The sequence below is a fragment of the Spea bombifrons genome, chromosome 12 (genome assembly GCF_027358695.1).
Source record: "Spea bombifrons isolate aSpeBom1 chromosome 12, aSpeBom1.2.pri, whole genome shotgun sequence".
NCBI lineage: Eukaryota > Metazoa > Chordata > Amphibia > Anura > Pelobatidae > Spea > Spea bombifrons.
Genome location: NC_071098.1, coordinates 24269918 through 24296552, shown reverse-complemented (window position 1 = coordinate 24296552; position 26635 = coordinate 24269918). Strand labels below are relative to the sequence as shown.

General features: G+C 39.0%; 1 protein-coding gene across 2 annotated transcripts in view; it reads left to right on the top strand.

The window, feature by feature from the left end:
• BRSK1 (BR serine/threonine kinase 1) overlaps window positions 1–26635 on the top strand; it is an 83961-nt gene that overhangs the window by 48966 nt on the left and 8360 nt on the right. For both annotated transcript variants that reach the window (XM_053452571.1, XM_053452570.1), the window contains exons 3-11: window positions 5441–5526; window positions 13038–13178; window positions 14444–14560; window positions 16947–16980; window positions 19935–20003; window positions 20132–20278; window positions 20652–20683; window positions 23774–23938; window positions 26404–26501. In XM_053452571.1, the coding sequence (XP_053308546.1) occupies window positions 5441–5526; window positions 13038–13178; window positions 14444–14560; window positions 16947–16980; window positions 19935–20003; window positions 20132–20278; window positions 20652–20683; window positions 23774–23938; window positions 26404–26501 (889 nt within the window). The remainder of the gene's footprint in view (window positions 1–5440; window positions 5527–13037; window positions 13179–14443; window positions 14561–16946; window positions 16981–19934; window positions 20004–20131; window positions 20279–20651; window positions 20684–23773; window positions 23939–26403; window positions 26502–26635) is intronic.

Here is a 26635-nt window from a genome sequence, read left to right as displayed (position 1 = left end):
TCTGCCTGCTTTTGGGTACGTTCCTCCTGTAGAAACAAACTAACCTTTCCAGAAACCATGAAGCTGGCCCTACACGTGGACCAATGACTTCATCACCAACGTACTGTTCATCGAGTGCATGTCTACTAGAGCTGGGAAGGTCAGCACTTGGGTTATGTGCCCAATGCCTCCTTGGGTGTATTGACCACCCTCTGTCCTTTGTGGTTTGGTTGGCAATGCTTCTAGATTTGTTTGACCATGCTGAATAATTCCAGATACCGTTTAGGACACGTAGGAATTTAAACATGGATGGGATAGGCGTATAGCTATCGTGAATCGAAGACGAGACCAAGGGCTGGTTTAGGCTTGAGTCTTTACAGCAGGTAAAGCGAGCAGATTCGATGGACGGAATAGGTCTAAACTGCCATCAAATTCTATGTTTGTACATGGCCAAGGACAAATATGGGGGAAAAAAGTCACAAACAGAAGGTTCTACAATAAAGTCTTTTAATGAGACTCAACGAAAATAACAAAATGTAGACAATTCAGAAAATATATCACCATATCGGTGGCGTATAAGTGGATTATGCAGCTGTCTATACAGCTGTTGTGGGACTACAACTCCCATTATCTTCGCCGAGCCGGCCATTGGCTCTTTAAAGGTGTTGACAGTTATAGTCAGGGTTCAAAGCCCTACTAAATGAGCAAATCATGGATGTTCACCAAAGCAGCCAATTTTCCAGATGAGTTATCTTCGAGGTTAATTAAAGACTAATCACCTTTTGAAATGATTGGTACGTTGTGCCAGCCAAAGCGTGATAAAAAGTATGAGTTTTATCCCTGTTCCATGCTATTGGAAATAAATTAACAAAATACATTGACGGTCAGAAAAAAAACAACATATTTGTCTATAAGGTTTCTTTCAGTTTGACACTAACTCAAGACCAGTCCTGTTTTCAGCCCTCGATTGAAAAAGAAAACAGATTATATACAATTAAAAAGAGAATTATTATTATTATTATTATTATCCTTTATTTATATAGCGCCAACAGTTTACGCAGCGATTAATACAATACATAAATTCAAGGGATATGACAAGAATTGACAGACTAAGACAAACCGATACATTTGGTGGAGAGAGCCCTGCTCGCAAACTTACAATCTAGAGGGAAATGGGGTGACAAACATAAGGCACAGAGAAAGGGTGAGAGGTAGTGTGGTGGTTGTATCGATGACAAGGAAGTTCTAGCAGCTAAGATGTATGCTTCTCTGAAGAAGTGGGTTTTTAGATGTTTCTTGAATGTCGGGAGGGAGGGTGAATTCTGAAGGTTCCTTGGGAGCAGATTCCAGAGATATGGGGCAGCTCGAGTGAAATCTTGTAGACGGGAAAAGGAAGAGGTGATGAGTGAGGAGGAGAGCCTTAGCCAATGGGAGGAACGTAGGGATCGAGTAGGAGAGTATTTGCTAATGAGGTCAGAAATGTACGGAGGAACAGTATTGTGGATGGCCTTATATGTCAGTACCAGGATCTTAAATTTAATTCTAAAGGTAATTGGGAGCCAGTGGAGGGATTCACAGAGGGGGGAAGCAGAAGAGGAGCGACGTGCAAGGAAGATGAGCCTAGCAGCGGCATTTAAGATAGACTGTAGAGGAGAGAGTCGAGACAGTGGAGTGCCAACCAGAAGAGTGTTGCAGTAGTCAAGACGGGAAATGATAAGGGAATGAACCAGGGTTTTTGTGGATTCTTGGGTGAGGAATGGGCGGATACGAGAGATGTTTTTTTAGGTGCAAGCGGCAGGATCTGGCGAGGGACTGAATGTGAGGGATGAAGGGGAGGTTTGAGTCAAGGATGACCCCAAGGAAGAGAATAGACCGTTCATAGCTATAATGTGTCCTTTTCCGAAGGCAAGGGGATTATTAATCTATTGATGTCCTGTGTGTCTTGGAGTCTTCATTTGAAGTTGATACATTTTATTGGAGCCACATAGACAGATAGAAGATGTAACGTTATATATATAAGCTTTCAGGACCTCAGAGGTCTCTTCTTCAGAGAGGTGTTTTATAATATGAATTCTATAGATGTGGAGGCAGATACACTATATGGACAAAAGTATTGGGACATCTTAACCATTACACCAACTTTTATGACATCACATTCTAAATACATAGATATTAATATGAAGGCCCCCCCCTTGCAGCTATGACAGCTTCCGCTCTTCTGGGAAGACTTTCCACAAGATTTTGGGGAGTTTCTGTGGGTATTTTAGCCCGTTTATCCAGTAGATCGTTTGTGAGGTCAGGCACTGATGTTGGAGGAGACGCCCGGCTCGCCATCTCCTTTTCAGTTCATCCTAAGGGTGTTGGATGGGGTTGAGGTCAGGGCTCCGTGTGGCCGATCAAGTTCTTCCGCCCCAAACTGCGGGGTGAGGAATACAATTAGTGAAGGAATACAGCATACAGCCTTTCAAATCTTAGTATAGGTTATACGTTTTTATAACCTTGCACGAACAGAAAATCTGGGTGGACAGATCTAGAACTAGAAGGCCCTGCCGTCTGATGACATAAGAGCAGCCACCGGCTGGATATGCCACGGCGTTGTTGGACAGCAGTCCGTCGGGCGCTTGCCCGTAATGCCAGATGGCAAGTCCAGCCCTAATGGGGCTGGAAAACGTTAAAGCTTTGGAGAATAGCAACCGAAGATACAAAAGAAATCAGATCGGAAAAAAAATGTGTCCAGTCAAGCCAGTTGCACACTGGTGATGCAGGCAGGCATTGTGAGCAGCTGGGAGATTGAAGAGATGAATTCTGGATTATAAGGTCATACTTGACATCTGGCACATCAGTTTCAGAGTTGGCTTAAATCCCTTCCCTTCGGGGCTAGTCCGTTTATAAACGCCAAACCTCCTGTACTTAAAAGGAAAAATATCAGTATTAGTACTTGAGTGATTTTAACCATTTAATGTCTGTAAATAATCATTGGCTACATTATTCTGCCAAAACCAACATTCTCGGTTGTACAAAAGAGAATTTGTTGTAAATTAGCAGCGTTAATAAGGGAGAGATCATCTGAATTCATACTGGCGCAGGCATTACTCCAGTTTTATTTTCCGAGGGCAGGAAGCTTTGGGGTTTACTCATTAACTGGAGTATTGTCACGAGTGGTTTCAGCTCCCTCACTTCACTGTTCATTATGAAGGGCAAACACCGGCTAGTGTTTAGTATAGAACTCTCACTGATTACACTATACATTATACAGGGCCACCGAGACTGGGATCAGCTCTTTATAATGCAGTAAAGTTGAAACCACAGCTATCCTGCAAATTCTACTGATAACTCTCCGTTTAGTAAACAAGCCCCTCTGTAGCATTTCCATTGAAGTAGGGGCAGCCAATCGCACATAGGCTAGCATGGGAGTAGCAACAGACAGCTGCAGTGCTCAGTAAGCATATATGTGATTGGCTGCTGCAGCTGTCTGTCTTCCATATGAATACTACAGTGCATGTGCATGGAGTGTACTTGAGTATGCTTCCTGCTTTTAGTAGAGACAGCCAGGGGAGGAGAGGAATGAGACCGAAGTCTCATTTTCTTGCTACGACTTGCAGAAATTCTTGCACTACTTTGCATGCAGTAAATGCATTGTCCAAGCAAACAAGCCAAGGTCCTTTTTTCGTGACATATTTGGTTTAAGTGGACAAGAAGTCCAGGAATGATTATTTTTTAAGCATGGGTGATACAGGTGATGCTGGTTGTTAAAAAAGGAGTTTTTAAACTATCCCAAAAATGCCAGCTCCCCAGGGCAGACTCAAGTTAAAACAGAGCTAGCTTTAGATCAGCAGCTTACATAAATAGGCTCACAATTTGTTAATGACCACTTCCAACGACTGTCTAGGGCTCCATCAGCTCAGCCTGAGACTGGACCAAGATGGATGTCCTCTGCCAATGTTGATTATAACTCCCACTAGGCCTGGACTGGCCATCTGGGCAAATGTCTGGTTGCTGAGAGCATTGAGCGATTGGCAGATCTGGTGAACCGGTGTGGCCACCGGCTGTACACGCAGCAACACACTGCAAGAGTATAAAAGTATAATATGTGGTCGCCGGCGGCCGTACATGCATAAATTGGTGACCACTGTCCTTAAAGTGCCAGGTCTGGTCAAGATGGTCATCCAGCTGGTAGGAGTTCCTTATCTTCAGGATGGAACTAAAGCCCTGCATATAATATATAAATGGCTACGGTCAGACTCAGTTGGGTGTATGTAAAGAAATGTTTGGTTGGGGCCCGATCACCATATTTAACATGTTTCTTCTTTAAAACGCTAAATGATATGTCCCCTACCCAACAGGTAGGGCTTCCATTAACTAGTAAAAATACCTCCGTTGACAAATATTTATATGCATATAGGCTTAGTCTGATAAAAATAAGTCTACAGGGACAGTTTATCTTAGCTGTAAAGTGATGAATGACTGAGATTCTTGTTTGTATAACATAACAAATGCCGTTCTGTCGCTATTAATCCTAAATATCAGTGTTTTGCGGAATCGCGTATTGTAATGACTGACTGGCGGCAGGAGATAAAACACATTTAGGTTATTGTGCTTATTTTAAGAACAATTCCCCCTTGGCCTTATTAAGTTTGCCACTATTCTCGGCAAATAAACAGTCATGAATTAACATGAATCTGTAAGGATGTTTATGGCTCGCTTGCGAATGTACTATTTACATGGGAATGATGTAACGTTGACTATCCTTCCAGAAGATGTGTCCGGCAGGACAAATACAGTTGAAACATGCCCAGGGCCGGTCTTAGCTCCTGGGGTGCCTGGATCTTGGGGTACGATGGGCACCCACATTTTTTTTTTTCCTAGAGAGACATCCAAAGTGGAAGAAGCCCCTTGGCCACTCTACTAATGGCAGGTCACCCTATTGAGGACCCAATAGGTCCCTCTTTTCTAGGAGCTCAGGGTGTCTGGTGGACACAGGTGTATTCTAGTGATCGACTGCCCTATAATACAATATACAATAATGTGTATACAAACAACACATATATTAAATGCCTTAAAACTGTGTGACCATTTAAAAAAATAACACGTTAACCTTTTCTAAGATCAGTTGGTTAATCTTAAATTTCTTTCTTACATTTCTTGTTGACGCTGCCTGCTTTCATTATCTAGAATACAAGTACGAATATTCCGTACGCACAATGTATGGAATTCCAGATAGAAATGTTGATTTCTGCCATATGTTGTATTTCTGCATTTTAATCTGTATATTATTTTTCTTTGTTTTTTTTTGTTTTTTTTTTGCTTATTACGATTTTTTTTTAATCCGTTTACCGATTGATACATAAGAAAGAAGTAGAGAAATATCCCAGTGAGCCAAATGTTAACTTTTTTTTTAAACTATGCTTTTAATTTGTACTGATTTTTTTTCTTTTTTTGCTGAAATCCTCTATTTTTGCAGGTGGAAAGAGAAATCGCTATCCTGAAGCTGATTGAACACCCCCACGTCCTCAAGCTGCATGATGTCTATGAGAATAAGAAATATTTGTAGGTATTTATAGACATTACCTTGCTTCTGCCAACCCGACGAGCTTTGGGTATCAGTGTGCATTGGCATGACGGTTGCATACATTGTACGTGCTGCGGACAGCAGATTCTAGGCTTGCCTAGTAATGGGGATATTATGTAAATCGCAGACGTCCTGCCTTTCATGTTTATCTGGGTTACTGATCAGGTATAAAGACAGATGTGAAGTGTTTGTTCTCCGGTTTTAGGCTTACATGAAATGTTCAAAAGCGTTTTGCAGACGGCAATAGATTACCAAACATTGCGCCTGATTAACATAACTCAGTGTTTACACGGCAGTTTGTAAGAACAAGGAGGGAGGACACATACATTGCCAGTTTTGTATGAGAATACAATTTAAATATTTGTTAGGAAACTCAATAACGTGTAGAATTGTGGACCTGTCCCGTAGGACCCTTCGAGTAGGGGGTACGTAATTGCCAGGGGCAAGAGCACCGTGTCTAATTGGGTCTATCAACTGTGGATAGCTGCTTACATTAACACTATGATAACCATAACTGCCTGTATCAATTATATATATAGAGAGAGGATATATATACACACACACCTTGGTGCCACAATCATAGATGATCACTCATGTATGCAACACAATTACGCATTCATACACACACACATACTTATTCATGTACACATATGAGCATTTATACATTCATAATCCTTCACATATTTTTATCCACGCATCCACACACATGTATACATTTCCATGCTCTCTTCTATATACAGGAATGTCCATGTACCCACTTATATGCATACACAAAGTCATTTATACCCACAAATACACATTCATTTGAAAATTAAGTGGGGAAGAATGATTGTCTTCTGCCCTCACAATAGCCCAGCTAACATTTTTCGGAGACATTGTAGCCATACCTGGGAACGTCCCGGGTCAGGATACCCGGATCTCTCCCCCTTCTGGGGTGTAGTTAAGCAAAGGGTTCCTCAAAAATATCCAACCAGTCACCACCAAAATATCCAAAGCTGATACAAACCTGCGATTAAGTACCAAGATGACAGCTTGGTGATGCTGGTACCAGCTCTTAACATACTTAATACTAGTTAATTACCTGTCTATCACACATACTGAAATATTCTACTTTCCCGTAAATGTAGTTTTTTAGTGAATCTACCCCATCTGGCTCCTCTTTTTCGTTTATTAGAAAGCTAGGCTTGGTGCGTAACATGGTGTAAACATAGGTTCGGTTGGTTGGGCCAATCCCTTAAGGGTCAGATGTTTGAGGACAGTCCCCAGAGAGATGCGTTTTTATGAGAAGAGGATAATGCAATTAAGCACAAATGTAATTGTTACACATATTTGTTGTTATATAGCTATTTCCCTTTTGGCTGTGTGTAAAATTTTAGAGCTCATAATCATTATAATTTTAGACCAGCTGCTAACCACGTTTTCTGCCAAATTTGAAATTGGATCGTAATTTTAGAAATCAATCAGAAGTAAAACTTTTTATGTTGCCACAGTTTTTTTTTTTAACCAATATATACTTCGATATTTTGGACAAAAGAGAAAAAAAGTGAATACAAATGTGTTTATTGTAATTATTATTAACATTCAAAAAGTGCCAAAATATTCATGCTGAACAACAAAGAGATAAATGATTCCTCCAACACATAGAAATCGTTATGACCCCTGTATTGATTAGTGAAAATATCAATTTTAATATCAATTTATCAAAAGTTTAATAATTATAATTTTTATTAACGTATTTCTATGGTTCTTCATGTGATGAAGGAGCTGTTAAGCCCTATTTTAGGTGCATATAGAAGTTGATTTTGAGTGGACATCATTCATTTCAGGCATTAAGTTATTGGAGTTTTTTTGTCTCATTAAACTCCTCCCCCAGCTGCCTCTACGGAAAGTAGGGAGCATACCTCAGTATGCCTCTTGCACATGCTCCGTAGAACTCCCAATGAAAGCAATGGGAATAGCAGCAGCCAATCATATATGATGTTTTGCTAACATGCGTGCTATTAGATGCCACTTTAGTGACTTCAGCAGCTACAGTGCACAAGAAGTCTTATATTATGACACCAGTAACGTGATTGCTGTAAATGCATTGGGATCCATGTAAAATACACTTCAATGGGCACTAAATAAATAAAAATACAGTTTTAAAGACATTGCTTTAAGAATGAAATCCCCCTACTTTATCTTTTTCTTTCCCCTAAATATTTACATAAAATAATTTAAATAAAGAGTTCTACAAGAACCTCAAAGAGATGATCCTTTGATTTTATTTTTTGTCTTGAAACAAAATGCATTAACATACGTTCATACACCTGGGAACCCGTGGATTTGTCTCTTGAATCTCAGGGTTTTTTACACCAGTCTCAAAGTCTCCAGGTGAATTGACAGATTCTCAAGGTCACATAGTCTGGAAATGACTTTGTCTTCTTCCACTGTGGTTGAATTACACCCGAACATCTCAAAGGCTGTGGTGTATCTCACATGAAGCAATGACGTGTACCGGTGACTTCATTCAAAGTATCTTTAACCCCTGACCGTTACTAGAGTCGTTTGTTTGCCACCATTTGTAGATCACGTCAGTAGAACGTTCATGATGAATTATTAAGTAAAATAAAGTTAGAAGACTCTCGGTGACAACTCCTATAGAAAAGTATCGTTATGTACATCCAGCAATTAGGCTGTCAGAGTAGGTGGGTAATTATATTGTCCCGGCGTGTCTAAGCTGACATGCTCGATTCCAACTTAATGAACAAAACTGCAGGGAGGGCATGGAACGGGCAAGATGAGACAGCTTGGTTGTGTAGACCCTCCTTCCAAAGCAAGAACACAGTGGTCTTTGTGCAGGTCATTTACTCTGCCGTTGGTTGAAATGCTTAAAACATCCAAAATGTCATCAATCTTTTTTTTTTTTTTTTTGGACTCCTGGGTAAATTTAGGTGAATTATGAATGTGTTAAAGCAGAATACATTAGACGTTTTTGGTGGGGGAAAGCCCAAAATGATATATTTTGCAAACATTCTCCGATATTCACAATTTTACACCACAATCTGTATTTTAGTATAAATAATAATGCTTTTTTAATTAAATTTTTATAGTTGATCCTTTAAACGCTAATCTGTTGTAGCTGGTGGCTAAGACCCTACCAAAAAATTGTTCCAGGCATATTATGGAGGAGAAATGTTCAAAAGTACAGGAGGTCATAATCTAAAAACTAGAGGGTCAGGGGCTTAGGGGCCTAACCTAAGGAAGTTTTGCTTTAATGAGAGGATAGCAAATAAGTGGAATGGCCTCCCAGCAGCTGTGGTATACACTTAATACATTGGATAGGCATATGGCTATCTAGAATCTACAATGAGACCAACGACGGATCTTTAAGTCATTACACTCGGCAGAGTAGACGGGACGAATGGGTCTATGTTTCTATGAATATTTTTTTTGCTTATATTAAACATAGAATAAAGCATATAGGTGAGGTCAGAGGTAGAAGATCGCTGCAGAAAAATTAAAAAAAATAGCTATGTAACCGTTTAACCCCATTACTGCCAGTGTCTACCTGTTAAATGCTCTAAGTGTTCTCATTTTGTTTAAAAACAAAGTGGGCAATGAGGGTGTTCTTGAGTAAAGTACCTGGCATGAAAGATCCGTAATGAGCGTTCTCTGTCCTGAGAGAGTCCCATAATGAGAAGGATCTCGGCTCTAAGCCGTACGGCGGACAGCTCTATAATGAGAAGAGGTTATATTGAAACATCAGTATAAGCGCATCTTAACTGCCACGTTTCCGAGGATTGCTACATTTGATATGAATACTCTGAGCCAGACAGTTCCATTTTCCCATTAACTTGTGACGCGCACATTTGTAAAATCTGTAATTGCATGTCAAGGCGTCCCCGCGACATAACAGGTGCTTGGCAACAAAAGCTTCACTGATAGAACGGGATGTGTCACTTTTTTGACATGAAAACATTAGTTTAGAGGAGTGTGAGGAGAACTCTAGCCTGTGGAAGGTTGTGGGGATGCAATATGCATGGGGTATAGGAGCTCCGACTATTATGGGGCTATACTGATTTTTCAGTTACCTTGGGTCATAACACGATGTGAACTTGCCGCGGCATTGCTGTTTTCCATCTTGAGTAGTTGTATGCGTAGGATGGGACGGTCGGATCTTCACGTATGCCAGGTACCTAAACACAACCATCAACCAAACTTCTAATGGAGAGAGACTGAAAACATCTGGCCCATCATACCCAAGTTTCCAAGTGCATTTACTAAGCCCTAGGTTGAAGCTCCCAACTTAGAGATCTGAAATGTAGCCACCGAAAGTAAAACACAACTAGAACTCAAGTGCACTCTGGTTCGACCCATCTGGGGGCATTCATGGAATCCCCTCTTTGCTGTTCATATGCCTGTGAGATGGGAGTAAAGCTCGGTCTCAGAATTCCATCCATTGTTTCTTGCGGATCTAGGCATTCCGAGATTGGGTGCACTCTTTGTGTGTCCTATCGCTAGTCCAGATGTCATCCAAATTAATTCATCATCAAATAAGACTGGAATCTCCTGGAGAACATGGGCCAAGCCTTTCTCCGAACAATTTATTGTTACCGAACAATGATGTTCTTGTTGAACACCTTAGGGCCAGGAAGGGATACTATATAATAATCCAATCTTTTAATATCACTCTTTGCAGATATTTCTTAAAAATGCAGAACATGGTTTTTATTTTTCTTCTATGTCAAGACAGGTAATTGAATCAGTGTTACCGCTCCACCTATTTGTCTTTCGTAATTAAAATGTCTTTGGTTGCCCCTAATAATAAAGGAAGGTCAGCGTGATTAATTTCATTCCACACATTAGGAAAGCCGCCGTTATCGCCGTTAACCTATCTGTGAAAACTTTGAATAGGCGTCAGGTCAAAAGGGTCTTCCTTGTTTAATGAAGTCTATTTAATTGTCAGGACATCACCATTTCTCACAGAGTAATATGTCGTAAGTCCATAAATGATACATTTCACTTGCAGTTTAATTGATTATTCTCATTTATACAGGATCTGGAAACTGTTACATATTCTCTATCGTACAAAATCCTCAAACGTATCCTGATTTAAAACTCTGATCTGCTACATCATAATTTATTTGTTGTGCTTAAGCGCCTTTTTTCCCATTAATATGATTGGAAAAAAATAATATTATTAATTTAAAAAAAATATAATAATATAAATATAATAATATATATATAAAATATAAAATATATATATATATATAAAATCAATAACAACAATTAAAGGCAAGGTTTAGTTAGGGGGGGTAATTAATCACTGGAAAACATTGGAAATACTGAAATGTTATATTCAGAGCAAGTAGAAAAGCAACAGAGGTGGCCACGGATGATTTAAATGTAGCAGTTGACGGATTTACTTAAATTAGTGCAACTCGGCTGGCCATGAACAAGTAACTAAGAAAAGGGTCTGATTTATATAAAGAAAGTTGAATTGAGTCAAGTTGGCAGTCAACGAGAAGAGTCCAAGTTCCACAAAATCCAAAACAAAAGTTAGTTCAGGAGAAAGTTAGTTTTCCCACAGCTGTTCGAGCTCTCGATAAATTACATTTGTCAAATTGACTGAAAACTCAAAAAGCCAACCCAACAAAAACTCTAGAATCTCAACAATCCTTAACAGCCAGAAGTCACAACTCGAAAATTCAAAGTCATCTCCACTCCACTCCACTCGACATCATCTTTAGTGAATAGAAAAGCTGCTGTTCAAGTCTGTATTGTCAAGCAGTGTCGCCCTGGATTAGACATATCGTAAATTTAGACTCTTGCAAAATCTCAGGTATATTACCAAATGTCCAAGTGTCGTGAAAAGGCGGGTGCGTCGGATACAGGAGTACAAACTTGCCTGTGCTGCATAATTGCTCCATGAGAGCAACTGTGCAGCTCCACAATGATATGATGATGTGGTCGCAGCATTTAATCGGTAAACACTTTTGAGGACCAAGTTGTAATCAGTGTTAAATAATAACTTAATAATAACAATAATATTCCAACAGTGCTGAACAGTGGAAGTCAAAGGTGCTTCCAGGTCGGATACGCTCTCCCTCCCATCAGTAGGAGTCAGAGAGATTGGTCGTCCAAGTCACAAAATATAAAAACACACATATTATTAATAAAAATAGATTATTACAAATATATATACAAGTGACCCGATAGTGGCTAACTTTTTTTTATTTTACAATATTTTTTTTGCTTTAAATCTATTACATTGTTGTCTGATCCTTGATTGATGACTCTATATGTCATTGATTATTGATCAGTTTCACCAAACATCCGACATCCAGTGATATGATCTGATGGGTGCTTCATTTTTTCCCGAGAAACTTTCGTTGTAAAGTGATACCCGAGATTTTAGGTTAAAACAAAGACCTACCCACCTCCGAGATGCACGCCACCATAATGCATTCCCCATGGCCCCACGCTGGTATTATGGAGTCCTTTCCTAAAAAGGTCACGGAAAATGCATTTCCTCTCAGTATAATTTGATCTAATCAGTCGCTAGATTCTGACCAGAAAATTAAACATTTACATTTAAATCTTTTTTTAAATCTCTTTTAAATTGAGCGTTTTCTGTCGTTTTTTGCTGACACGGCGCTTAGCTTTTTTTGTTTTTTGTCTGGGCAAAGCACATCTGTCATCTGTAGAAACACCAACTTTTTAGCTCAGTTTTCTAATTTCTTGCAGCTGTCACCCTGGGTATGTCCCCCCCTACGCGTGGCACAAGTGAATTCCGTACCGTATAGACGTGTTACGCCTGCATGTATTTTGTATTTGTGAATGTGAACAATCGCCATTGTGGCCTTTCTTTTAAACCAAGAGCAGGCTGGCATCCTTCAGCCCAACAAGCCAGCCAAGTGAAGTAGCCCATGTTAAAAAAAAGCAATATACCAAGCACCACCAGTCTGTGTCGACCATCTTACTGGAATTCACCAATCCACAAACCAGGAGAACACAAATGTTTAAAAAGCTAAACTTACATATTGATTTACCTGCAAATTATCTCAAGTGCCCAATGTACCCAAAAAGTGGAACAGCACCAAAAAGTCCAATTTTTTACAAGACGGTTGCTTTGCTTTCCAGCTGATATAACACACTTTGGTGGAAAATATTTATCAGAAGGAAGCATGGAATCTTGAAAAATAATGCACTTTTTAAAAAAATTAAATTCATATTAAAATAATAAAGTTTTAATTCTAGTTTTCAAGGGGAGGCGAGAACATTGCTTGGTTGCTATAGTGATTGCACAACTTTGATCAATTGAAATCAGCATTATCGTTTTTATTAAACTACAATATCTCCCCTGTTGTCTGTGATATATTAATTATGCTTTTTTTTTTCTTTTGAAATCACGGTCGAAAATGGTTTTGCTTGTAATAACAATAATTAAATTAGTAGCATTGAGTAAAATTTTGTTTTTCAGTATGTATTATATGTTTTTTTTCAGATATCTGGTGCTTGAACATGTTTCCGGCGGAGAACTTTTTGACTACTTGGTAAAAAAGGGCCGGCTAACTCCAAAAGAGGCTCGAAAATTCTTCCGACAAATTATATCCGCTCTTGATTTCTGCCACAGTTACTCCATATGGTATGTTTGATTTTTTTTATTTTTATTTTATTTACTGCGGATGCTGAAAAAAAACTAAAAATAACCCAGCCTATGAACCTGAAAAAAAAAATGTACTATGAGAATAGAGGGAAAAAAATGATTAAAGGCCAGATGAACAAAGGAAAAAAGATTTGCTCGGATGAGCAGGAACAGGAAAGCAGGAATTGATGGCAGATCAAAATGATTTTAGCTCACCTAATCTACGGGTTTCCTGCTTGACTTAAAGCTTTCAACTCCATTTAATCCTTGCCGTATTTTCATTTTTAGGTTAAAGTCCAACCTTCTTAAGTGTATTTTAAAGTGTCTCTGTTTATATGGGAAAGCACTATATTCAGTTTTTATATTTTTTAAACGCTGGACAAAAAAACAGGTACTTTATAGCATGTATGTCAGTGTTTAGAATCCTATATTTCAGTGTTCTGTACGCTGAATAAATGGAAGTATTCTTGTTTAAGGATTAAAGTAACCAATAAGTGTGTGGAAGTTCACATTTTTCACATACCTAGGAACTTCCCCAAATATTGCTGTCCCACTCAGAGTTTGACATTCACCCGGAGCCTCTGAGAAGCAGCATTTCACTCAGAGACTCAAAATGCAGTTATGTCTAAGTGCGCCAATAAATGTTATTTCTAAAGAAAAAATAGGTTTCTTTTTTTCAATTTGGATTATTACAATTATTACAATTCAGTATAATTAAATACACATGTAGCCTAAATCTCAGAGGAGGGCTAGATGTCTGCGATTTTGTTGAATTGCAGCTCCCGTCATGCACAATTAGTCAAGGATGATAGGGGATATATTACAACAGCAGAAAAGCTGCAGTTGCCCAATCATGGCTTTTAAAACATATTTTTAATTCCATAGACCTACTTCCACCCCATGGTTTGTCTTTAGGTCAGTTTCTGTTTTCTCCTGGCAGGGGATTTTTTTTGGCCATGCCCATTCCCACCTACTCCCCACCCAATCCCACCTACTCCCTACCCAATCCCACCTACTCCCCACCCAATCCCCTCCTACCAAAGACAGTAACGCACTAGCCCCGCCCTATGTGTGGCTAACCCCACCCCTTTCCTGAAGCCACTATAAAAGAGGGAGAGCTCCAGGTTACCTACCCTGGAAAGTTTCCAAGTCTGGTAACCAAATCCAATTAAAAAAGCCAAATATAAAACCTTAGTCTTATTATAGACCTGCCTGTCTTAATCTTCAAAATATGTTTTTTTTTTCTTTCTTTTGACCGTGGGCAGCCACAGAGACCTGAAGCCCGAAAACTTATTGTTAGATGAAAAAAACAACATACGAATAGCAGATTTTGGAATGGCGTCACTGCAGGTCGGCGACAGTTTACTAGAGACCAGCTGTGGGTGAGTACAGAATTAGCTGACGTGTACAAAAAGTATATTATATAAGAGATACATTATAAACAAACCTTGGAATGTAACAAAAGTTCTGATGGGATTTACTTCAAAGGCATCAGTCAGAGATATCGGGTCTTACTGTACATTCAAACCCAGTAATTCTATGGGATTTTTTTTTCTGGTCTAGAGATTTTCTCTCAAGTCTCAGAAGTTCACTGTATGCCCTTCCCTCCTTGGATTTCAGAACTAGCTTAATAGTAGTCGAGACTCCTGCTTGGTACTTTGCCTTACAAATATACCATGCTTGAAAATCTCTCTTTCTTTTGGTTAACTCAATTAAATTAGTTTCAAAACTCTTAAGGAGGAAACATTTCAATGAGGACCACCATTAGGTCCAGCCAACGACTGGAGATACACTACATCGAAAGTTCATGAGACAAGTGCGTTAATATTCTAAAGAATATCAAGGTTAGCTTTTTCAGAACTGGGACAGATTATACCAAGCGCTCAGTTCCATTTTTATAGCTGAACACAGCGAGAACATAAATGTAGTAGGTGCAAACCTCTATGGACATGAAGTCAAACTCAGAAGGTCTGAGTTTGAAGTCAGAGATCCCAATTACACAGACGGGTCAAAGCTCATTTTGGTGAAAGCACGTGTTTAAGATTGCTGGATTTCCATGCAACTGTTTCTTTATGTAAATTTATCATGGTGAAAGTCTGTGTTGACCAAAACATTCACTTTATGTATTCAGTTTATAGAAGACCTGTATATGCAGGTCATTTGCTTTCTTCTACTGAATTTATTAACATTTGCACCCCTCTCCAGACTTGGTTTGAACAAACACAAGGTCTTCTCCTGTCTTGGTCTTTAAGTTACTATTGTATTGTCCACATGGGCAGATCATTGACCAGGAAGAGCAGCCACCAGGATAGAGATTCAATTCTCCCAAATCCAGCAAGACTAAAATATAACATTCTTGAAGGATACTTTGAATAAATTTTGGAAGGAGGCAAGGTAGTGGGGTAAATGGAAGGGGTATTATGCAGATACCAGTAATACCCTCTTGTCTAGTCATTCATCAAGGTTCATGCGAGTATCTGCATAGATTACAATTACATTTCTGCTTGAGCATTCAAGCAGTGATCAATGATCCTTTTACTGACAGCCCTGCGCCAGAGTAATAACTTTATCCATACCACGCTGCACTGCTGGGCTTCCAAGAACAACTGCATTACTTTCTGTGATTTTGCTGCGACGGCAACCTGGAAGTAGTCCAAACAAATTACTTTTCTTGCACCACATGCATCTCCCTAGTGATATTTTTTTGTGTGATTATAATTCTGACACAACGGCACAATCTTTTAATGACGAACGCGGACTAAAATGTAAAACGTACCAGAATTTTGTGTATTTTTGTGCTTTCTGGAGTATAGAGCTGGCTGGGTCAGTTAAGCAGGTGGAATTAATCTGGAAGGCTGATCGTTCTAGGGGCTTCTCAGTATGTGGTACGGTATGAACGTGTTCTCCTTGAGGTCTCTCTTGTTTTTCCTGGACTCCTAGTGAATCATAGACCTGCCCAGGTCCTATTAAACCCATAGTAAGAAGGTATAATGGTTGTGGTGGCAAGTTGGCATCTGTGTTCTAAAGTTAAGATTTAGGTCTTCATTCTAGAGCTCTTGGTAAATAATATGTTTATTCCTTTGGAAATCCACAATCATCCACATCATAATCCACAATCATATTGTAATAGAGTGAAAAAACTAAAATGTATAAATACATACATAGAGCCTACAATGCTCTAGAGAAAGGAAAGGACTATCTTACAAAAGTAATAACCGCTTTACGATGAGCTGGACCTTCATATTTCACATAAAGCCTACATATATTTATGTGTGTCCATATAGGCAAATTCAGTTTTCAGTAGGATTATCTACTATATCGTAGAACCTTTACACTTTTACAAAATAATCATATTGTCGTATTGTGAATTTGGTCCACAATCGTGACAAACCAGCAATCTTAAAAAAAAAACCTTAACGGAGGAAGGGCTGATTTGGGTTCTGTTCTAAACATGCACATAACTCGTTTTTGCTTAATTAATTAAAATATATTAATGGAATGTTCAAAATATTGTTTTTCTTAAGATTTCTCAATCAAATTTTGAAATACACTTATGGAAAACGTAAAATAAATATTTTTTACTTAATAAAAACAATAGTTTTGTTGTGTATGATCTGACTTGAACACATTATCTTGTTTCTACCGAAGTCTTTACTTTAACTCAACTAATTAACAAATTCTCAAATTCCTTCCTGTGGCTAACATCTTTCTTCTTTCTTTCTTTCTTCTTCCTGTTGCTTTTTTTTCGTATTAAACATTCATCCTCAGGTCTCCTCACTATGCATGTCCAGAGGTGATCAAGGTAAGTCTTAGATGTTTTTAAACTTTTGTTATTTTGTTATTTCTTCCTCTGTATATACTTCTACATCGCATTACAGCTTCATGGTTCCATATGTTTCATTTATACAGTATATGGCTGTTTTTTTTTTTATTTTTATTGGCATTTGGCTGATTAGAAAGCCATTGAGACCAATAACTGCTATAATTTACAGTACAGTATTATCCTACAAGTATTTGGATAATCTTGAGCTAGGGTAGGCAAACTACAGGTGTCCACCTGATAATGAGCTACAGCCCTCCCGGTCCTTGACTGCGGTCGGTCGTTGTAGTTCGTCAAGAGTTGGAGATGGCCCACGATGTCTGCTTCTGGTCCTGAGTAAATGTCTGAATGATTTACAACCACGGCATTTAGTACACCTTGTTCCCAGCAGTTAATGATACAGAGTAAAAGAGATATCAAGCTTTATGCAGTGTCATACAAAGTGACACGGCATGGTATGATGGTAACATTGATATGACACGCAGGGACACCGTGGCCTTACACAACAGCTGCAGGCGTGTGACATGTTTATGCAGGTAATCAAAAGTGAATACATGGTGCCCAGGAAGCAGAGCCATTGTGTCAAGCTAAGGATGCCAGAGGAGGTCCCCCTGATTCATTTTTACTTGCGCCAGATCTGACATACGTTTGTACGTGTGCCAAAATGGACAGCAGGCCTGTGTTCCATATTTCATTCTGATATGCTTTATAGAAGTCCTATTCTGTATGGCAGTTTACAGATATGATATCTTAGAAACATCTTGGGAGATATTTTAAATCTCTCTGAGAGATTTAAATAATGTGTGATGCTACTTGATAGTTTTATAAACAGTATACCTTAAAGGATATAAAGCATCAAAGCCTTAATTTAATATCATCGTGTCATAGTAGGGATTCTCCCAATAAAGTGAAATCTCTTTAATACCGTATATTAGACAGCAAAGTGCAGCCAATGGCTAAATACGCCCGACTGAAAGCTGCCTGAGCATACCTGGGAACTCTCCGAGTTTTGGCTGGACACCCGAATTCTCCGGGTCGTAGGATCCTGACACACCCCACTCCCCGCCCATTTCCTTTAAATGGGGGAGTGTCCCACAGCATCAGTGGGACCACCCACTGATGTGGGAGGAAACTCCCACTGACATCATTAGGACTGCCCACCGTCAGTGGGACTGCCTGTGATGTCAGCAGGTAGTCCTGGCCGCAAGAGGGGGGACTCCAGGTAGCCGGAGCCTAAAAGTTTCCAGGTTTATACGTGAGCATAAAAACATAACATGGTTTCTGTGCATGTCACTAAACCAAGACAAAATGGTTGGGCTTTCAAACCAAATGTCTATGACACGGATGAGGGCTGACTTTATATACCTCACCCATTTTACCCTTAATATGGAGCTCCAATCAAATGCTTTCATTCGTAATTCCAGGGAATGATTGGCATTTACCCGTGTAGGGTAATCATTTTTGGACTTAATACTTCATACATCAAATTTTTGATCTGAGCATTGTATGCTTCTAGTGCTGTTTAGACCAAGAAAGAGTTAATATTGCCCTTTCTTAGCATACAGAAATAGCGCACACTGAAGGAATTCTTGCAATACGTCGGTGAATTCTGCAATATTTCTTCAGAGGCAGCAGGTTCACTCGCTCCACTTAGGTTTCCTCTGCACTGACAGCTTCATTAATCTTGAATGAGATCAATTGATGTGAATTGATGCCGCTTATGATAAAGATGCCGAACTGCACGAGGAAGTCTGTAGATCTGGAAAGGAACCCCGATGAAACAATTCTTAGAAATGATTCTTAGCAGCTATTTTTTTAGACCATTACGGGCATCTCGTGCCCCCCACACAGGAAAAAAAGGACAAGAGCAGATGTTAAAGTCCCCCGGGAGTGTGGGCAATAAGGAATGGGATATCAGACTATATCATATGCCATTTATTATTTTTTAAGGACACTTTTATGCTCATACTCTGTGTGTCAAATTTCATTTAATTGCTATTAACTGTCTACAACTGTTACTATATGCCACCCCATCCTTGCAAGATTTGTTAACAATATTCACTAAAACAGGAGTTGCGGTTTCCACTCGGCAACTTGATGATGCATTATGGAGGTCTAACCCCAGTGAACATTTAGTGCAAGCAGTATTGAACTGTGCATTATACAGGGCCAGCACACCCCTCCTCGCAGGAGTCACTTGTACGGGATGGCCCTTCATAATGCATTATAATACAATATGTAGGTGAGTCTGGCTTAGCATTTCCCACCTCATACAACATGCAGAGCTCATAAGTAAACATGTTTCTTTGTGGTATCCATGACTGGTAGCATAAATGCAGAATTTCCTCCAACATGTTCACTTAATGTGTTCTCTACGTGGTCATGTCATGGTCATGGATATGTTCTCTACAGATAGACACTTTTGAATGTAAATAATATTAATAGCTCTGCCCTTCACGCTTCAGTCGCCCCAATGTGTCCAGTTCATTGAGTTCATGATACTTTGTTTATCAGGCAAACCTGGTAAACAGACAAATTTCTAAATGTGGAGAAATGGGTTTTCTTGGCAATTGCTCTGTACGTAGCACGTGGCGTAGAATAGCTCCAAAATCACGGATGGTTGCGGTGAAAGATTCCAAACTACTACTTTAACTAGGAGGTCTCTGGAATAGACCTTAAGTAGAAGAGGCAAAACCTAATTGAGATGCCCTTTATCCGAGTGCTCACTGTGCCCACCACAGAAGAGGCTGGTTGGAAGCATCACCTTGCATGTAATAATCATGCAGTTGCAATACGTGGAGTGTTTGCATTGTGTTTCCTTCAGCAGATCTGGTCTGAGCCTCGTAGAATATCCCTATTTATATAAAGATATGCGAGAAAACTTTAACACACAAGTAGAGAACCTACTGAGGCAATCGCTTCTTCTTTTCTTAAAGGGGGAGAAGTACGATGGACGTCGGGCTGATGTATGGAGCTGTGGAGTCATATTGTTTGCACTCCTTGTGGTAAGACCCATGCTTCTACTCTACATAGACGTGCTTTTTCTTAGTGTTGTGAATAAATGTAAATAGTCTCGAACACCCAACAGCTCTGTCAATAAGTGTGAGTGTTTAAAATGCTTGTTGTTTTCCAGGGAGCATTGCCCTTCGATGACGACAACTTGCGGCAACTTCTAGAGAAGGTGAAACGGGGGGTGTTCCACATGCCTCATTTTATTCCTCCGGATTGTCAGAACCTGCTGAGGGGCATGATCGAGGTGGAACCAGAGAAGAGACTCAGTGTTAGTTTAACATTTTCCATCTGTCTAATAATAGGCAGCTCCAGTTTTCTACACCGTACCTACTTCATTGATTTGAGCAATGAAACCGTAGCGACCGGCCCTTGTTTATCGAGATTCAATATGGCCGTCAGAGGTGTGCAAATACTGGAGTTGCTTGCCACATCTCTATACCCTTATTACCCTCCGCTTCAACTCTTTCCAGCATGTCTCTTTTTGTCCCTTTATCATGGCGTTGCTTCCCTTCTCCTGCTTTTACTTCCCATTCCCATTTCCCCTGATCTTTTTTTTCCTTCTAAAGTCCTCCTGCCCCTTCATGACTGTTTATCGGAATAATAAAATGGCCCCCTCTCAAACGTATCTCTTGTTGTTGCAGTTAGAACAGATCCAGAAACACTCGTGGTATTTGTAAGTACCCTATTATTACATTACTATTTATCTATCTATCTATCTATCTATCTATCTATCTATCTCTCTCTCTCTCTCTCTTTCCTGGGGAAAAAAAAACATAGAATACTCAGCAATGTATTTAAGTTGAGCTGTGCCTTAGGCCTGACCTAGAGCAAGGCCCTAACCACCTCTTGGGCTCAGCTCCACGGCCACTGTCTGCTGTCTGAGGGACGCGTGACACCGGGTTCAGCGTGCTCCTGAGCCGGTTCCGGCTAGGACCTGCCGCCCTAGGCTTAAGCCGATGTGGCCTAGGGCAGAATATGCTACGAAGAATATTTAATGCAATAAAATTACAAGCAGCCTGAAGTTATCATTTGAATTAGGCTAAATAATTGTCGCAGCCATACCGATCCCTTCCTGCCCACAGCAAAAACACTCTGATATTATTCCGCAGTGATACATAATGGGCCCTCCAGCAATAAACATATTAAAGTAAAGGCATTATGTATATATATGGCTATTCCCTGCCATTGCACAATATTTGCAGAAGGAATCTGGAATAAACTAATTAGGGAATAAAATTGTTTAAATAACAGACATTTAAAATGTTAACGCTTAATTAGCGCCATATGCGCAGAATCCCCTCTGCTGTTTGTTTTTTTGGCGATTTTAGGCTTTTGGCACAGAATTCGAGAGACCATAACGATCATGTCTGGCCAAACACGCAGCTGCCTGACCTCATTGCCTTTAACCCTTGTCAGCCCTGCACATAATCATGGCAACGGGGCTTTGCGTAATGTCCTATTCTCGGAAACTCTGCTATAGCTGTCATGTAATGGAACAAAAGCATCTTATCATCGACAATACTTTATACTGTAAAACAAGTTTAAGAACATAAGTAATCATTAAACCAAGCCGATGAGTATTAGCACAGAATATATAAAGACGTTTTAACCTTATTAAGAAAAAATGTAATGTTAAGTCACTGGAGAAAGAATAAGAGGATTTTCGTATATTCTCTTTTTTTTTTTATAATCACAATCTTTTTATATTCATGTAATTTTGTTGCCTGGGGGTCTTACAGGGCATTGTATGGAAAGCACATTATATGATTACTTAGCTGTGTAGAATAGGAAGGAGTTAGCTTGAGACTGTGTGACACTCAGAATCTGCCCAGAGACCCAGAGACCCTGAGACTGGGGCAAAAACCCTGAGACTCCGGGGCAAACACAGGGGGTTACACAGAGGGTTTACAGTTGCGCCATTGTCTTTTTTTTTAGACTTACAGCATAAAATGAATTTATTGGTCAGCAATATGTAAAAATGATTCATGTCCTGGAAAACATGGCCGATGTGGTTACCCTAAAAACATTACTAAAATCCTTTACAGGGAGTTGGGGTTGTCTGGAGTTAGGAAGGATTGTGATTCACGTATCCCCACCCATTTAAATCCTGGATTATCACACTCATATTTATATTTCATGAAACCCTTATGCATATACATTATAAGCCCCTATTCTTCCACCCCATAAAGACTTTGTTATTGGTGGAATGTTGCCCCATCTTCTAGAAGACCTAATTACAGCTCAACTCACCAATGAACGGTGTATTTCTTTTTAATGTAAAAAAATCTAAATTCATCACAAGCAACGATTCAGAATGAGTATATATATATATATATATATATAATATGATTTTATTTTGTTAATGTTGCTTAAAGCTTTTAGAGAAAATCTGCTGCTCATCAGAATTGTGTTTCCTTGTAAAGACCCCTTTCATTGGATACTTTGCTATTGTTGGGATGATAGAGAAACAGAGAATCCATTTGTAGAATGAATAGGACAGAAGAGTATTTATTGGCTTAATAACCAACACTCTGCAATAAAATTAGCAGAGCTTTCCCCGGTCATCTCATCCAAAGCAAGAAACATTTAGTGGTCGTATTGAGTTCGGTATTCTGTGTTTTGATTTAAGAACTAGGTTATGAAGCTGAAATAAATGGATCTCCTTTCATCACTTTGCTTCATTCTTTTTCCAATAACAGCCTCATCTATTTCGCTACAAGTTATTGCCTCAATAAGACACTTGGAAGAGTATAATTATTAGGCAGCGATGCTTTTTGGTGCATTTGAGTGATATTCTAAGCAGCTCAATCAAGCTGTGTAATTACGGGTCAATAACAACTGACTATGGAGTTTATTATTGCAAAATCTGTTCATATTGGCTAATTGCCTTTGGGAAAACAATCGTTGGGTTTGAAAGAGTTAACGTGACTTGAGCGCCATTCTTGTGCTGTCAGCAGATTGCTTTCATTAGCATCTGTTTAAATATTGAGTGACGGCAGAATATTATGAGAACCGCCTTCCAGGGCTGTAAACCATTATGTTGTTAGTCGTCCTTGGTGGGCTCCTACTTTTAGAATGATTTGGCTGAAGAAAAGAAAGAAGAAAATCCATTATTATCCTCAGTATTGATTGAAACTGTTGCTGAACTACATATTGTTTTGCAAACGGTCTGTGCGGTTGTGATTTTATCCAATGTATTTCTTTAACATTCCGTACAGTAGACAGACTATGAAAACCATTTAAGTATCTTGCTTCTACTAAAAAAAACATTGTATACCTGAAATGAACATCTGGATGTGGGTGATATTTCACAGACGGAAAAAAAACGTTCCTTTCTATCACTTATTAAGTTAGATTTCAAATTATAATCAATATGATTTTGGCCTTAGTAAGACTGATGAGCGATGTTGGTTTTTGGATGGAAAAAACAGGGGTCTTCAAACGTTCTTTTAATAACGGATCCTTCTATTTATTAGAAAATTAGGATTACTGCCACAATTAATTGGAAAAAGGAATTTTCAAGGATTAGTGATGTATCTTAAATATGTTATTTGTGTTTCTGTATATATATAGTCTTTGCTTGAAGTTAGATAGATACATACAATATATTCTTCTCAACCAGGCATGGAGGTTTGGTGGCTACCAGTTGGATAACCCAGGATTAGAAGAGAAAATGTACTTCTGCAGCCTGTACATGTGATATCCTTGTGTGGCTGTCTAGGGTGCTCATGTAGGTAATTAATGTTATCTACTGTTTCTACAGGGGCGGCAAAAATGAACCAGAGCCTGAACAACCTACACCTCGGAAAGTATCCATCAGGAGGATCCACTCAGTAAGCGAATTTGACCCGGATGTCCTAGATAGCATGCATTCCTTGGGCTGCTTCAGAGATAAAACCAAATTGAAACAAGAGTTACAGAATGAAGAGTAAGTATGCTGAAAATAAGCACAAACATGGGCTGCTCTAAATAAAGTAATATGACCATTTGGAACAAAAATAATTCAGTGATAACAAACGCCTTGTACAAGCCTGGTAATAAATAATCAATGAAGTCATTATTGGCAGCTTCTAAAGGTCCACGTGTGCCTTAGAGCATCCTAATACCTGGGTCCCGTGTACTACGGGTCCTGCAGAGGCCTATGCTACAACGCTAACTGTTTGAACCGTCGAAGGTACAACATTTAATCCCTCCTCTTTCTTCAATCCCTTTCAAACATTAGTGTGCATAGCGGAATTCACAAAACAAGTATCTCCGTATGGTCTTCTAACTGGGACTGGCCTTGTGTTGTAATAATGCCATGCGCAGGAAAAATACATTACTAATGCCAAAATAGTCAGTAGGACTATGTCATTCATAGGAAGAACTTGACTAGGCGTCATGCCACATCAATGTATTATAGGCAGAGCGCATCTGCCACATTTGTGTTATAGAGCAGGACGGAATGTCAACAGGTGTAAGAATGTAGTGTGAAGGAATGAATATGCAGAGAATTAACAAAAAAATTATTATAATTAAAATGCTGCAGAATGAAGGGTGAATTTACTGAGAAAAATAGACGTGTAAATGCTTTGAAAACAGTGAATGGAGAATGGGTGTTATGGAAATGCTGATGGTGCTTCTGGTATGTGGTAGAAATGGCGTCAGTAGAAAAAGAAGGAAAATGGCAAGGAAATAGAAGTCAAAGAACAACCAGAGGCTACAAAAATGACTTTGTGACAATATGCTTACATGGGATTTTTAAGTCGGTAACTGAGCATCTGTGACTTTTTCTGTAACATCCTTTGAGATTTGGGCTGCATAAGTCGGAGGAAATAGAGGGCACTGGATGCAGGACTTTGAAACAATGAATCATATTTTGTCAATTTTTTTTTTACGTCTTAGTAGCTGCTTTGATTAATAACTTTCTATAAAAAAAGAAATCTAAGAACCAGATGCACAACTAAAAATGTCCAAGGTGCAGGCAACAGAAAAGAAACAATGAACATTTCTAAATAACGTCTTATAAGCACATTGGGAAGACTTGAAGATTTAATTACCCAATTTGGTGTTGTCGCTAATAATAGTAATGAAAGGAGCCTATGTACAAATTATCGTTATTACTGTCCTGAACGCTGTAATTACCAAGTACAAAAGCTTATCCTTTGAAATTTTACTAGATCGTTTTGTATAATAGAGATAGAACAGCAACAAACACCAATGAATTTCATAAAGAAGGCTGAGTTAATCATAAAATACCTCTGGTACCCCCATGCTCTAAAATAGAATAGATTAGAATAGATTACCCCTTTTGCGGCTCTAGGTGTATGAGAAGTGTTCCGAGTATAGGGCAATCAGCATAGTAATAAGTCAGTGGAGCTACCATTAAGATAATTGCAACAACTATACAATATTTTAGTAAAAATGGGCTAAAATTGATGTAAGATCCTGCCGGATATTACTGGGTTGAAAAGGTAAGTATTTATTACAAATAGTAAAGACCTGGAAGCTGCCATTGTTGTTAGTTAGGTGATACTTTGGGTGATTTTCGTTCCTCAAGCTCCACACTAAGCTGATTCTTTGTGGCAATGCTCATCAAGTCTGTTCCTCCATAGACTTTCATCAGCCAGAGTGTCTGGATGACTCATTAAGACTGAGCCATTCTATTGCTTACAGCAGGAAGCATGATAAAGGGCCAGGAAGTTTATGTGTATATTTAGGGATGCACCGATATACCGGTGGCCGATATATATCGGCCAAAAAGTGCATTATTGAATTATTCTTATTATTATAGCTTATGTTTAATTTCAAAATCTCAAATAGTTCATCTTTGATTTTTTTCTGCCTTCTTCTCCCTTCTGACATTTCTCCAAAGCTTATTCCTGGTCCAGTAGGTGTGAGGTCTTATCTCACACCCCTACATGTTGTTCGGTTTAACACCTATTTGTTGTTAGCAGCATGTGCTCTCAAGAGGCAGAGAATACACAGTTTGGGGATTGTATATCAGACGGTATTTGGTGATGTCGTACATTTAAACTAAACAAATTAGAATAGAAACCCAAGTAATCTGTACAGGATACAAAAGACCTGGGTCTTTTAGATAAAAATCCATAATATAGAATGTGTATAATTCCTATTCCATCCTAAAAATGAAATCATTGAGCTATACTGAATCCTGATAGTGTCCTGGTATTTAAATTATTATTATTATTATTATTTAATTTCAGTGTATTTTTGACTTTATTTGAGGTCACTCATTGGTAAACCCAATATTTGATGAACATGCCATAAGAATAACACCCAGCTTTTCACTGGGGAAATGCAATTTTGGATGTGTACACAAGCGTTAGTTATAAAGTGCTTTAAACTTAGTAAACGGGTTGATTTGCCACAAAAATTATCTAATTCTTGCAGCGAAAATCAAGAGAAGATGATTTACTACCTTCTTCTGGATCGCAAAGAGAGATACCCCAGCTGTGAGGATGAAGACCTTCCACCCAGAAATGACATAGGTAAAGGTAAACATGCCTAAGTATCCTGGACAGGATTCACTTTCTATCATTATGTCACATACTCAAGTCATCTATCTATTTATCTATCTATCTATCTATCTATCTATCTATCTATCTCTCCACTGTCTGTCTGT